The sequence below is a fragment of the Triticum urartu genome, chromosome 7A (genome assembly GCF_056163025.1).
Source record: "Triticum urartu cultivar PI428250 chromosome 7A, HENAU_Tu73, whole genome shotgun sequence".
NCBI classification, from domain to species: domain Eukaryota; kingdom Viridiplantae; phylum Streptophyta; class Magnoliopsida; order Poales; family Poaceae; genus Triticum; species Triticum urartu.
The window spans coordinates 49,840,074-49,852,056 of NC_141879.1; the positions used below are offsets into that span (position 1 = coordinate 49,840,074).

The 11,983-nt window shown below is 45.1% G+C and overlaps 3 protein-coding genes across 3 annotated transcripts; all 3 read left to right on the plus strand.

The window, feature by feature from the left end:
- The first annotated feature begins 2,122 nt into the window (after window positions 1–2,122).
- LOC147957594 (uncharacterized) lies at window positions 2,123–3,999 on the plus strand. The gene is made up of 2 exons (XM_087531782.1): window positions 2,123–2,168; window positions 2,894–3,999. Exons 1-2 carry the CDS (start codon window positions 2,123–2,125, stop codon window positions 3,997–3,999), a joined length of 1,152 nt encoding a protein of 383 aa, XP_087387908.1.
- Window positions 4,000–4,274: 275 nt separating this feature from the next.
- LOC147957595 (uncharacterized) lies at window positions 4,275–6,488 on the plus strand. Its single transcript, XM_087531783.1, has 6 exons — window positions 4,275–4,505; window positions 4,600–4,901; window positions 4,993–5,704; window positions 5,791–5,871; window positions 5,946–6,171; window positions 6,217–6,488. Exons 1-6 carry the CDS (start codon window positions 4,275–4,277, stop codon window positions 6,486–6,488), a joined length of 1,824 nt encoding a protein of 607 aa, XP_087387909.1.
- Window positions 6,489–8,232: 1,744 nt separating this feature from the next.
- LOC125520103 (3-phosphoshikimate 1-carboxyvinyltransferase 2) lies at window positions 8,233–11,799 on the plus strand. Its single transcript, XM_048684926.2, has 8 exons — window positions 8,233–8,565; window positions 9,214–9,458; window positions 9,549–9,702; window positions 9,908–10,122; window positions 10,661–10,778; window positions 10,865–11,075; window positions 11,238–11,299; window positions 11,387–11,799. The coding sequence occupies exons 1-8, from the start codon at window positions 8,248–8,250 to the stop codon at window positions 11,603–11,605; spliced, it is 1,542 nt and encodes a 513-aa protein (XP_048540883.1). The 5' UTR covers window positions 8,233–8,247; the 3' UTR covers window positions 11,606–11,799.
- Window positions 11,800–11,983: the final 184 nt, after the last annotated feature.

Consider the following 11,983-nt stretch of genomic DNA (forward strand, 5'->3'; position numbering starts at 1 on the left):
AACTAAACAGAAAAAAAAAGGAAAAATAAAATCTACATAGTGAAGAAAGCAAACAAGCACATACGAGAATATCAACCCCACGCTGTTGCTCCCCGGCAACGGCGCCAGAAAAGAGCTTGATAATCCCCAAGTGCAAGGAATCATCGTAGCAATTTCCAAAGGTGGACGTGATAAGTATGGAGTGTCGAACCCACAAGGAGCTAAAGGTAAGATCAATATTCTCTCAAGCCCTATCTGCCACTGATACGACTCTACGTACACCGAACGTTTGCTTCCAACTAGCAACGAGAAACAAAACTAGGTAGTGGGTATGAAGATGATATCTTTGTATGATATCGGAGAGCTAAAATATAAAAGTAGGTGCTGTTATCATGAAGTTATAATATATTACTAAATATTATAAATAACGAGTGTGGAATAATGGTGGATCGGTGTGCGGAATTGTCCTAGGCAATCGTTAACAAGACCGGTAATCACTATTGCAGTTTCATATGAGGGAGAGGCATAAGCTAACATACTTTATCTACTTGGATCATATGCACTTATGATTGGAACTCTAGCAAGCATCCGCAACTACTAAAGATCATTAAGGTAAAACCCAACCATAGCATTAAAGCATCAAGTCCTCTTTATTCCCATACGCAACAACCCCCTTACTCGGGTTTGTGTTTCAGTCACTCACTAACCCACTATAAGCGAATCATGAACGTATTGCAACACCCTACAGCGGAACCTCTCACGCTTGCGCGACACGGAGGGCACCATAGGACAGCATCAAAGTAAAACATACAACTCATACCAGTCTAGATCATCAATCAACCCAAAGACAAAAGATATCTACTCAAAACATCATAGGATGGCAACACATCATTGGATCATAATATGTGGCATAAAGCACCATGTTCAAGTAGGGATTACAGCGGGGTGCGGGAGAGTGGACCGCGTAAAAGAGATGAGGGTGATGATGATGATGGTGATGTTGATGAAGACGATCACCGCGACGATGATTCCCCTCCTGATGGCACTCCGGTGCCACCGAGAGAGAGGAGGAGAGGTTCTCCCCCTTGTGCTTCCTCCTCCATGGCCTCCCCCTAGATGGGGAGAGGTTCTCCCTCTGGTCCTTGACCTTCATGGTGATGATGGTCCCTCCGGGATCCTCCTCCATGCCCTCCGGTGATGACGACCCCCTCCGGCAGGGTGCCAGAGAGGGCCTAGATTGGTTTTCGGTGGCTACGGAGGCTTCTGGTGGCGGAACTCCCGATCTAGGTTAATTTTCCGAGGTTTCTGTATTTATATGAATTTTTGGCGTCGGTTTCACGTCAAGGAGGTGCCCGAAGCGTCCATGAGGCAGGACCACACGCCCGGGGGGGTGGGCGCGCCCCCACCCTCGTGGACGCCCCGGGACTCTCCTAGCCCAACTCTTTTACTCCGGGGTCTTCTTTTGGTTCATAAAAAATCATCAAAAATTGGCACGTCAATTGGACTCCGTTTGATATTCCTTTTCTGTAAAACTCTAAAACCTGAACGACACAAAAATTTAATACCTCCTTGAATAGAAAAGAAAAAAAAATCTTTTCAACGGAGAAATGCGTCCTGCTTTACTTGTAGATATGGATATAAGATAATACGCACGCTCGTGCGTATTCAAAAAAATGTTCTTTTAACAAGAGTCAATTACACCACAGGTGACTAAACTTGGCACAAAAAGTCAGTATAGTGCTGAAGCTTGTGGCATACGTTGATCTGGTTACAAAACTTGGCTTGATCGTTCATATACGGTCAGAATCACGTTTGGATACAAATAGAGGGCTGACTGGGATCGCCAGCGTGGCGACGGGCCCATTGTCAGTGGCTGCAAGGCGCGGGCAGAGGCGTCTGGCCTGGGTGTTTGCAGAAAACCCCCTGAAAGCTTTATTTTTTGTCACGAAAAAGCCCGTGCACAGGCGGGAGAGGTTTGGCCTGTTAGTTATGTGGCTCCGCATATGGCTGAATTAGTTTACCAAAACCCTCCCTCGTCGACTCCCTCGCCTCGTGCTCTCCTCTTGTGTCTCTCCTCTTGATCGTTTGCAGGCGACGGCGACGTCGATCGGGGCGACGGCATTGATCGGCGGCGTCGATGACGATGGAGCCCCGTCGGCGAGATCCCGGGGAACCAGCCCCTGTGTATGGTGAGCATGCCCTCTATCTCTCTCTCTCTATCCGCCACCCTTTCTCCCCTGTTTATGTTAGGGTTTTAGTCAATGTGCTTGAATCGGTGAAAATCTTTAGATTGGTCTTGATTTCGTCAGTGGATGCTTGCTAGATGCACTGACGTAAGAAGTCCCCTTTGCATTCATCCGTATGTGGGCTGTGTATAGGATTTCTCCCGGGTCCAAAAGGGCTCTGTTTTCATGATCTAAAATATTCAGATTCTCTGAATAACTAACCCCCCGTGTATAAGATTATTAGAACATGTTTGCTCCAGTGAAACCATTGGATGTGGTACAGCAGCTTCTATTTCTGATGAAATTGTACGTAACTGAATTTTTGACACTTGCTAACTGAATGTTTGACAATTGATAACTGAATGTTTGGACAACAGTAGATATTTGAAAGTTAGGAATTTTAAGCAGTAAGCAGTGTTAACTACAAATCCATTAGTTAGTTCCATTATTTGTGACTGGACATGACAGAATCGTAATGGAATTTGACATTAGTGTTAAATGAAGATGTGCATTCTCAACTGAATTTATTTTGGTTGTGAGAACTATAGATCCCTGCTTTTTTTCTTTGCACTAAATTGCAGTTGCATGCTGTTTTTGGCACTATGAAGTGAACATGTTAGCTGTTATAAGCATAATTAATTGAAGATGTGTATATTTTACTGAATGTTTTTGCATTCTCTGCATTGTAGGTGATTTTGATGGGCGGTTCACGGTTGAAATTCATCACAAAGGATTTTTCTATGGAGCTGACAACAACAGAAGCTACATTGACTATGAAGTTGATTGGTTTGATCACTGTGACTCTGACACTTGGTCCATACTGTGGATTGAAGACTTTGTGAAGCAACTGGGCTATGACAGAGAAATAGGGCAGCATGTTGTATACTGGTGTCAGCCTGGTAGGACAGTTAAAGAAGGAATAAGAGAGATGAGTTGTGATGCTGATAGCCTTGCAATGATAGCAGCTAGTACAGTCCACAAGAATCTGTTGCTGCTCATAGACCATGGAGAGACACCGAGCAGCCTTCTTAGAGATGATGTTACAGTTGATGGACTGCCCGAGTTGCCAAAGGTCATAACCCCAACAAAAGATGGCAAGGGCAAAGAACAAGCTAGCTCAGCTGAAGTGAGAAGTAACTCAACTAAAAGGAGAGCAAGAAGATTGCTTACTAAAGCAACATCTTTAGGATGTGCTTCTGAAGAAATGGAGGAAGAAGATGAAAATGGTGCAGCAGGTTCAGACACAGATGAGGAATTCTATGACAGTGACTATGATATTATGGATGGGGATGATGATCTGTTTGAGGAACATGTTGACAAAGAGGTGGATGATCACAGAGAGAAGGTTTACACATGTGACTATGAAACAGAGCTAGCCGAGGATGCTCTAGATGATCCAACCATAATGTTATCCAAAGAAGAGAGGGACAAGCTCAAGTACAACTTCAAGGCTTTTAATCCAGAAACTGATTTGAATGCCCCTGTATTCAGATTAGGTATGGTGTTTGGTACTGTTGAGGAGCTCATGCATGCTATTACCTCCTATAGCATCAGAAATAGGGTTCCAATCAAAAAGACCAGAAACACATCAACTATAGTAGAAGCAGTATGCATTGATGATTGCCCATGGTACTTGAAAGCAGGGATGGACAACAGGAAAAATAGCTTTGTGATCAAGAAGTACTTTGATGAGCACACATGCCCTAAGAAATGGAAGCTCAAGGGTCTGACTGCTCCATTTTTAACCAAGAAATTCAGAGACGAGTTCAGGGGCAATGAGAAGATGCCATTGTAGAAATTTGAGGAGAAGGTTCAACAAGAGTACAATCTAATTCCAAGCAGGAGCAAATTGGGAAGAGCTAGAAGAGCATCAGTAAAGCAGATCAGAGGTGAGGATGATGACCAGTATAAGATGCTATGGGATTATGGAGAGGAGTTGAGACAAACAAACCCTGCAAGAACAAGTTCTACCTTTGCACAAAGGAGATCTTTGATGAAAAGACCAAGGAGACAAAAGAACATTTCTCAACTTTGTACTGGTCATTGGATGCATGCAAGAGAGGCTAGTTGATGGGATGTGGGCCAATAATATTTGTAGATGGATGTCACATTAAGACCAGGTACAAAGGGAATTTACTGACAGCAGTGGGCATTGACCCCAATGATTGTATTTTCCCCCTAGCATTTGGGATTGTGGAAGTGGAGTCCACTAGCAGCTGGGAGTGGTTTTTGGCTAGCCTAAAGGATGACCTCAACATATGCAACACCTCTCCATACACAATAATGAGTGATAAGCAAAAGGTATGTGCAACAACTTATATTTTTACCTTATTGCTTGCTATAATATAGTGTAGTTAGATTTAATGGGTACTTGCATTGTTTATGTGTTCTCCAGGGTCTTATAGCTGCAGTTGCAAAGGTGTGGCCAGATGCTGAACACAGATTTTGTGTCAGGCATATGTATCAGAATTTCCATAAGCTTCACAAGGGGGAACAACTAAAGAATAATCTATGGGCTATTGCAAGAGCCACTAACAATCCAACATATAAAAAAGCAATGGATAAGATGAAGGCAGACAGTGTGCGTGCATACGAATGGGTTGAGAAATGGCCACCAAGAACATGGATTAAAGCTTTTTTTAATCCTTTTCCAAAGTGTGACATCCTGCTCAATAATATGTCTGAAGTATTTAATAGGTACACATTTATTGGTTGTGCTTTTCTGAACTGTTAAATGCACTAAAGTGTTAAATGGAATGAACTAACAAGTTTTCATTTGAAATGACAGCTGGATTTTGCCATCCAGAGAACTTCTTATTTTCTCCATGGTGGACAACATAAATAGCAAGATCACAGCAAGGTTGTACAGCAAGCAGAAGGAAGTTGCACAAGATAGGAAATGGAGTATGAGATTGTGCCCAAAAATTCAGAAAAAGTTGGACAAGTACACTGATTGGGCTGCAAACTGCATGGTCTTTGGAGCTGGTCAGAAAGTTTTCAAGGTTGTTTCAATGAACCACTCCTACATAGTGGACTTGGAAATGGAAACCTGTGACTGCAAGAGATGGGACCTGTCTGGCATCCCATGTCACCATGCTATTGCTTGTGCTAGAAATGAGAGAATTGATCATGCAAGCCTGGTGCATGAGTGCTATTCAGTAGGGACATACAAAAAGGCTTATGCTTTTAATGTAAAACCTGTGAGGGACCAAGAACATTGGACTAAGATGCATGGCATTGATGTACATCCACCTGTGTACACTAAAGTAATGGGCAGACCAAGGAGGAACAGAAAGAAAGATCCAGAAGAGAAGTTAATGAAAGAAGGAGGGAAGAAGCTGACAAAGCATGGTGTAACCATGCACTGCTCTATTTGTGGAAGTGCAGATCACAACAAGAAAGGACATAAGAAGTGGGAGGAGACCAACAGAGATGCACCGCAACCTACAAATGTTGCATATGATGAAGAAGAGGAGTATGATGATCCTACAATCATTTCTGTAAGATGTAACATGTTGACCAACTCAATTTACTGCTCATATACACTTGGCAACATATACTGACAAGTTGTTTATGCTTTCTTTAGAACATTATGCCACACACAGTACATGCACACATGGATCCAAGTCAAACCCCAGGGTCCATGGTTTATCTCATGCAGCAAACGGTAACCTTCTGTTGACCATGCTAATTTTTTTGGTTTCTAAATTTTTGTCTAATTGTGCATTTTGGTCCACTCAGGAGAGGGGAGCATACAAACCAAGCATGGATCATGTACCTCTTCCAGAATCTACATTTGTTGCACAAGCAAGAAATGACATACCCCCTCCCAGGGTTACAACTGCTATGTCAAGAGGCAGGGTTAGAAGAAGAGGAATCACTGAAGACATACCAGAAGATGTACCACAGTCGAGCAACCAAGCAGCTGTAGCTTCAAGAGGAAGAAAGAGAAGAGTTGCTGGAGCTGGTGGAGCAGCTGGCAGGGTAGGAAGAGGATCTGTAGGAGCAGTAGGCAGGGGAGGAAGAGGTTCTGGAGGAGCACACAACAGGGGAGGCAGGGGAGGTAGGGGATTAGCTGGCGGAGCAGACGGAGGATATGTACAACATTCAAGCAACCAAGCAGCTGAAACAGGAGCAGGGGAAGCATATACTGGACCAGGTGTTGGGTTTTGGAACCTTATGTTTGGACCAAATTTGGAGAGTTCTTATGTGCAAGCAGAAGAGGAGCCAGTGACACAAAATGCACCAGAAGAAGACTGGACCGGTGATTTCCAAAGCTTATAGGTCACAATGCCAAGGACTTAGTTCATGAGTGAACTAGATACAAGTGCAAGTTTATGTATGAATTTTTGTCATAAGACATGCCATAAGACTAATTTCCCTTTTTATGTTGTAATGTAAGGATCTGAACATGTGTTTCACTGCTCTCTTTAAGAAAAAATGCAGTACTAACGATGCTCTGCTGCTATGAAGTTTGAAATTGTCCTGTCAAAAACTGCTGTTTTTTTACTGTGTTACTAACAAAAACTGCACTTTTTGATATTTTGATGTCAAAACTGCATATACAACTGCAGAATAAACTGATGCTTATGCTTTTCTCTAAATTCATACTAACAAAAATTGCATACACAAATTATTTTCCTCTGTTTTAGTTGTATGATTCTAAAGCACAAATACTGATTCGTCAAAAGGTAATATGGAATTCTAAAGCACAAGCCACAAAATACTCTGAAATTTAGCAAAGAGTCGATACAAATTTTCAACACCGCCAATGACCTACTACACCGAAATGACAACATCACTTCTTGCCGGCCATAGCAAACATGATTGCAACTAACCCAAAGTACATGAACACAGCAAGCATAATCATCCTATCTCTAACTAGATTGTAACTGATCTTTGTGCATTCTTCCAATCATCTTCTTCTCCAGTCCGCATTTCTCCTTCTCAGCTTCAATCTGACCATCTTTCTGCATTATCTTCTTCTCCAGCACCTCATTCTTGTTAGCAAGTTCAGCAATGATAGTCCATTCCCTTCCCTCCCATGGCCTGTCAATCCAATTGAAATAACCACATGTCCTAGCATCCTGCAAAGGCACACATTGCAAACTATTAAGTACATACGCACATTAATTTGGTCATGACAAAACAACAACCAGTGATGTAAGAGTAGGGGAGAGGGATTTAATTACCTGATGCTTGCCCCAGTACACGACCTGATGCTTGAGAGAGAAGAACTGTCAGAGGTGTGAGAGAGGGGTACAGGAAGAAGAAATGCGTGAGCTAACCGCCGCCGCCACCGCCGCTGGGCCGCGGGGCCGCTGCGCCGCTGTGGAGCCGCCGCCGCCGCGCCGCTAGGCCGCGGGGCCGCTGCTATGGCGACGCCGCCGCCGGCGTGCAGCCGCTCTGATGAACCAAGGGAAGAGCCGCCACTCTGCTATGGAATTGGGGATCGCGGGTTAGCGATTTTGGACAGACAGAATTCAGGTCGTGGGGTTTTTTGTGACAAAAATAAAGCTTCCAGGTGGTTTTCTGCAAACACCCAGGCCATACGCCTCTGCCGTGCCTTGCAGCCACTGACAATGGGCCCGTCGCCACGCTGGCGATCCCAGTCAGCCCTCTATTCGTATCCAAACGCGATTCTGACCGTATATGAACGATCAAGCCAAGTTTTGTAACCAGATCAACGTATGCCACAAGTTTTAGCACTAAACTGACTTTTTGTGTCAAGTTTAGACACCTGTGGTGTAATTGACTCTTTTAACAAAGTATGTTGAGTGCACGGTATATCGGTATAGCCCATGGCAGTACGACTAAGACGGTCATATGTTAAAGATTTGCGAATGAAACTGCAACGTGTGTAGGGGTTGGTGGCGTTGCCCCGTCCTCACTTACCACCACCTCGCCCCGACCTCCCCCCTATTTCTCTCTTCCTTCCTACCTTCGTCCCTCCCCCCGTCTCCAGCCCACCAACCCGCCCGCCCGCCCGCCCAATCCCACCAGACGCCCTCCTCCAGTCCCACCAACCGCGGCGGCACAGGCAATGGCGATGGCTGCCGCGGCGACCGTGGCCGCGTCCGCGTCCTCCAGCGCGGTGTCGCTCGACCGCGCCGCCGCCGCCGCCCCGGCCCACCCGCGCCGGCTGCGGATGCCGGCGGCCCGCGCGGCCCACCGCGGGGCGGTGCGGCTGTGGGGGCCCCGCGGCGCGGCGGCGCGCGCGACGTCCGTGGCGGCCCCCGCGGCGCCCGCGGGCGCCGAGGAGGTCGTGCTGCAGCCCATCCGCGAGATCTCCGGCGCCGTGCAGCTGCCCGGCTCCAAGTCGCTCTCCAACCGGATCCTCCTCCTCTCCGCCCTCTCCGAGGTGACTCCCCCCTCCTCCCGCTCTTCCTTTGGGTGATGCGAATTGGGTGCAGAGATGGGATTCTAGGGGGTTTAGCTGACGCACCCTGCCATGCTAGCTAGGTGCTCGCGAGATCATGGGGATTTTAACTCCAGTCGATCCGACCATAGGTTAACGAGGGCAGGTTGTTTGGTAGCCAATTCATGCGTTTGCTTACCAGATCATTGTATTGTGTAGCTTGTATTTGGATCAAGATATCGATGCATCAGAATGACCAGGAGACCCTCCTCTAATTTAGGCTACCAAATTGTTCTGATGGCTCCTTTATGAAAAGTAGCATGTTGTAATGCTGTTATGAACTCTTATTCATGTATCTGCATTTAAAATGATGCAACCTAAGGTCTATTCACATTTTGTGAGACGGTGTGACCACAAAAGCCGATACTATTTTACACGAGAAATCGTTGAATTGCTATTCGTGGCATTAGTTTTCATGAGCTATATAGGTACTAAATCTAGGATCCTCCAGGCTTTATATGTTTCCACTGATCAGAAAGCAATATTGCAGCATGTCCTGTTCTCTTACTTATTTATAGTAAGATGAGAAATTGGAGCTGGTTTACTTCACTGTCATCTCCAGCTGATCCGTAGCTTGTTTCTGGTCATTAGGGAACAACGGTGGTGGATAACCTGTTGAACAGTGAGGATGTCCACTACATGCTTGAGGCCCTGGAAGCCCTTGGACTCTCCGTGGAAGCAGATAAAGTTGCAAAAAGAGCTGTGGTTGTTGGCTGTGGCGGCAGGTTCCCAGTCGAAAAGGACGCCAAAGAGGAAGTAAAGCTCTTCTTGGGTAATGCTGGAACTGCAATGCGGCCACTGACGGCAGCTGTAGTAGCTGCTGGTGGAAATGCAACGTATGTTTTCTTTATCCTAGTGGAAATAAGTATGAGATCCATGGGTATGTTTGGAGACTGATCGTTTCTTTTATTAAAAAAAAACTTCAGTTATGTGCTTGATGGCGTACCAAGAATGAGGGAGCGACCTATTGGTGACTTAGTTGTAGGTTTGCAACAACTCGGCGCAGATGTCGATTGTTTCCTTGGCACAAACTGCCCACCTGTCCGTATCAACGGCAAAGGAGGTCTACCTGGTGGCAAGGTTAGCTACTCATCAACTTGCATGTTATCTACTTTGTGCACACTTCTGTTCTCTGTCAGAGAAGTTATTATTATGGCTAGTACGATGTAATGCAACCTTAGACCGCGCAATAAATTTTAAGAACCAATCAACATTTAATAATTTCAATATGTGAGTATTGCATGATCTATGATAGCTTGGTGCTAAAGATTGAATAATTTCACAGGTTAAGCTCTCTGGTTCCATTAGCAGTCAATACCTGAGTTCCTTGCTGATGGCTGCTCCTTTGGCTCTTGAGGATGTCGAGATTGAAATCATTGATAAACTGATCTCCGTTCCTTATGTTGAAATGACATTGAAATTGATGGAGCGTTTTGGTGTGACTGCGGAGCATTCTGATAGTTGGGACAGATTCTACATTAAGGGAGGACAAAAATACAAGCAAGTTCTACATTTTCCTACTTCTTCTAATAAACTTTTAATTGTTTCATTTCTTCTAATAGTGGAGTACTAATGAAAGATATCAGTTTTCAGTTTGCCAAATATTTATAGACGCAACCCCATTGAATTATGGGTAAACTAGGAAATAAATGTTTTACTAAAACTATTGATTGCTCAATAGCTATGAAGGTGCACTGTACTATGAAACCAGTGCCTACTGCCTAGGCAATCGGCCCCACTGCTTACAATGAATTGTACAGTTACGTTTTCTGGTACATAGACTTGATCACACCAGAAGTATAATCCATCTTAAAAATGGAATGAAAATAGAGAATATTTTGCGATGAGCATCTATGCAGATGATTCTTGATTTTGCTTCTTTTGGCCCTTTCTAAGTTATGCCCTTGCTGCTATATGTCACATCTACGCTTTTACTGAACATACTCCTCTTATGTACTCGGAAACTGTTAGTCCAAACTTCATAAAAGTTGCAGTAACCATTTCCTAAACGAGCCATCCATTATTCTGGAATCGACAGGTCCCCTGGAAATGCCTATGTCGAAGGTGATGCCTCAAGTGCGAGCTATTTCTTGGCTGGTGCTGCCATCACCGGAGGGACTGTGACTGTCGAAGGTTGCGGCACCACCAGTTTGCAGGTAAAATTGTACTATCCATTTTCACCCTTTTGGTTGAGCATACTGTCTTATGCTGTCATTCTCCCTTACTAAGGTTAATCTTGCAGGGTGATGTGAAATTTGCTGAGGTACTTGAAATGATGGGAGCAAAGGTCACATGGACTGACACTAGTGTAACTGTTACTGGCCCACCGCGTCAGCCATTTGGAAGGAAACACCTAAAAGCTGTTGATGTCAACATGAACAAAATGCCAGATGTCGCGATGACTCTAGCCGTTGTTGCCCTGTTTGCCGATGGTCCAACCGCTATCAGAGATGGTATACTTTCTATGGCCTCCCATACCTATCATGTGCGTAGCGATTACTCTGTTAGCATCAGGGAGAGGACAAAGGACTTGAAATCACCCTGTTATGTGTTGCTGTTGATTTTGTTTTACATGTTTTGGTCCTGACACTTGTTTTGGAATCACTCTTCTGCAGTTGCCTCCTGGAGAGTGAAGGAAACTGAAAGAATGGTCGCGATCCGGACCGAGCTGACGAAGGTAATAATACACATGTCTCTTGTTCTTATATCTCAGCCTCCTGTTGCACCCCATGTGCTTACCTCTCCTGTGTCCTGTGCCCTATAGCTGGGAGCAACGGTGGAGGAAGGCCCGGACTACTGCATCATCACGCCGCCGGAGAAGCTGAACATCACGGCGATCGACACCTACGATGACCACCGGATGGCGATGGCCTTCTCCCTGGCGGCCTGTGCTGAGGTGCCAGTCACCATCAGGGACCCTGGATGCACCCGAAAGACCTTCCCCAACTACTTCGACGTGCTAAGCACCTTCGTCAAGAACTAGATTGGAGAATCTATGGCGAATTGCGCTTGTACTTTTGTAGCCTGTCCATGGTCTGGAATTTTTGTCTTTTTCGTCTTCTCGCGAGATGGTGTATGAGTCTGTAATATTAGTTTTGTAGTGCGCGAGGTAAAATGAAATGTATTGCACACTGTATTCGTTTTTTGAATAAGAAATAAATTATGATCTAGATGTCATGCTGCTGCTCGCGGAGGATCTTGGGCATGCAAGCTAGTAGTATAGGAAAGGAGGAAGCATCCCCTCGCACACAACTGAATGCTTGAAAGGTAATACCGAGCCTAAATGAAACAATTCAGGTACGGATCTCAACGTGAGATCCGACGGTGGGAGAGCATGCCACCGGCATAGAAGATGGATGTG

Coding starts and splice junctions, on each gene's coding strand:
- LOC147957595 (XM_087531783.1), top strand. CDS start 4,275: ATGGGATGTGGGCCAATAATATTTGTAGATGGATGTCACATTAAGACC. Junction 5,705..5,790: donor ATGATCCTACAATCATTTCT/GTAAGATGTAAC, acceptor TGCTTTCTTTAG/AACATTATGCCACACACAGT. Junction 6,172..6,216: donor GAGAAGAGTTGCTGGAGCTG/GTGGAGCAGCTG, acceptor TAGGAGCAGTAG/GCAGGGGAGGAAGAGGTTCT.
- LOC125520103 (XM_048684926.2), top strand. CDS start 8,248: ATGGCGATGGCTGCCGCGGCGACCGTGGCCGCGTCCGCGTCCTCCAGC. Junction 10,123..10,660: donor AAGGGAGGACAAAAATACAA/GCAAGTTCTACA, acceptor TGGAATCGACAG/GTCCCCTGGAAATGCCTATG. Junction 11,300..11,386: donor TCCGGACCGAGCTGACGAAG/GTAATAATACAC, acceptor TGTGCCCTATAG/CTGGGAGCAACGGTGGAGGA.
- LOC147957594 (XM_087531782.1), top strand. CDS start 2,123: ATGGAGCCCCGTCGGCGAGATCCCGGGGAACCAGCCCCTGTGTATG. Junction 2,169..2,893: donor GGAACCAGCCCCTGTGTATG/GTGAGCATGCCC, acceptor TCTGCATTGTAG/GTGATTTTGATGGGCGGTTC.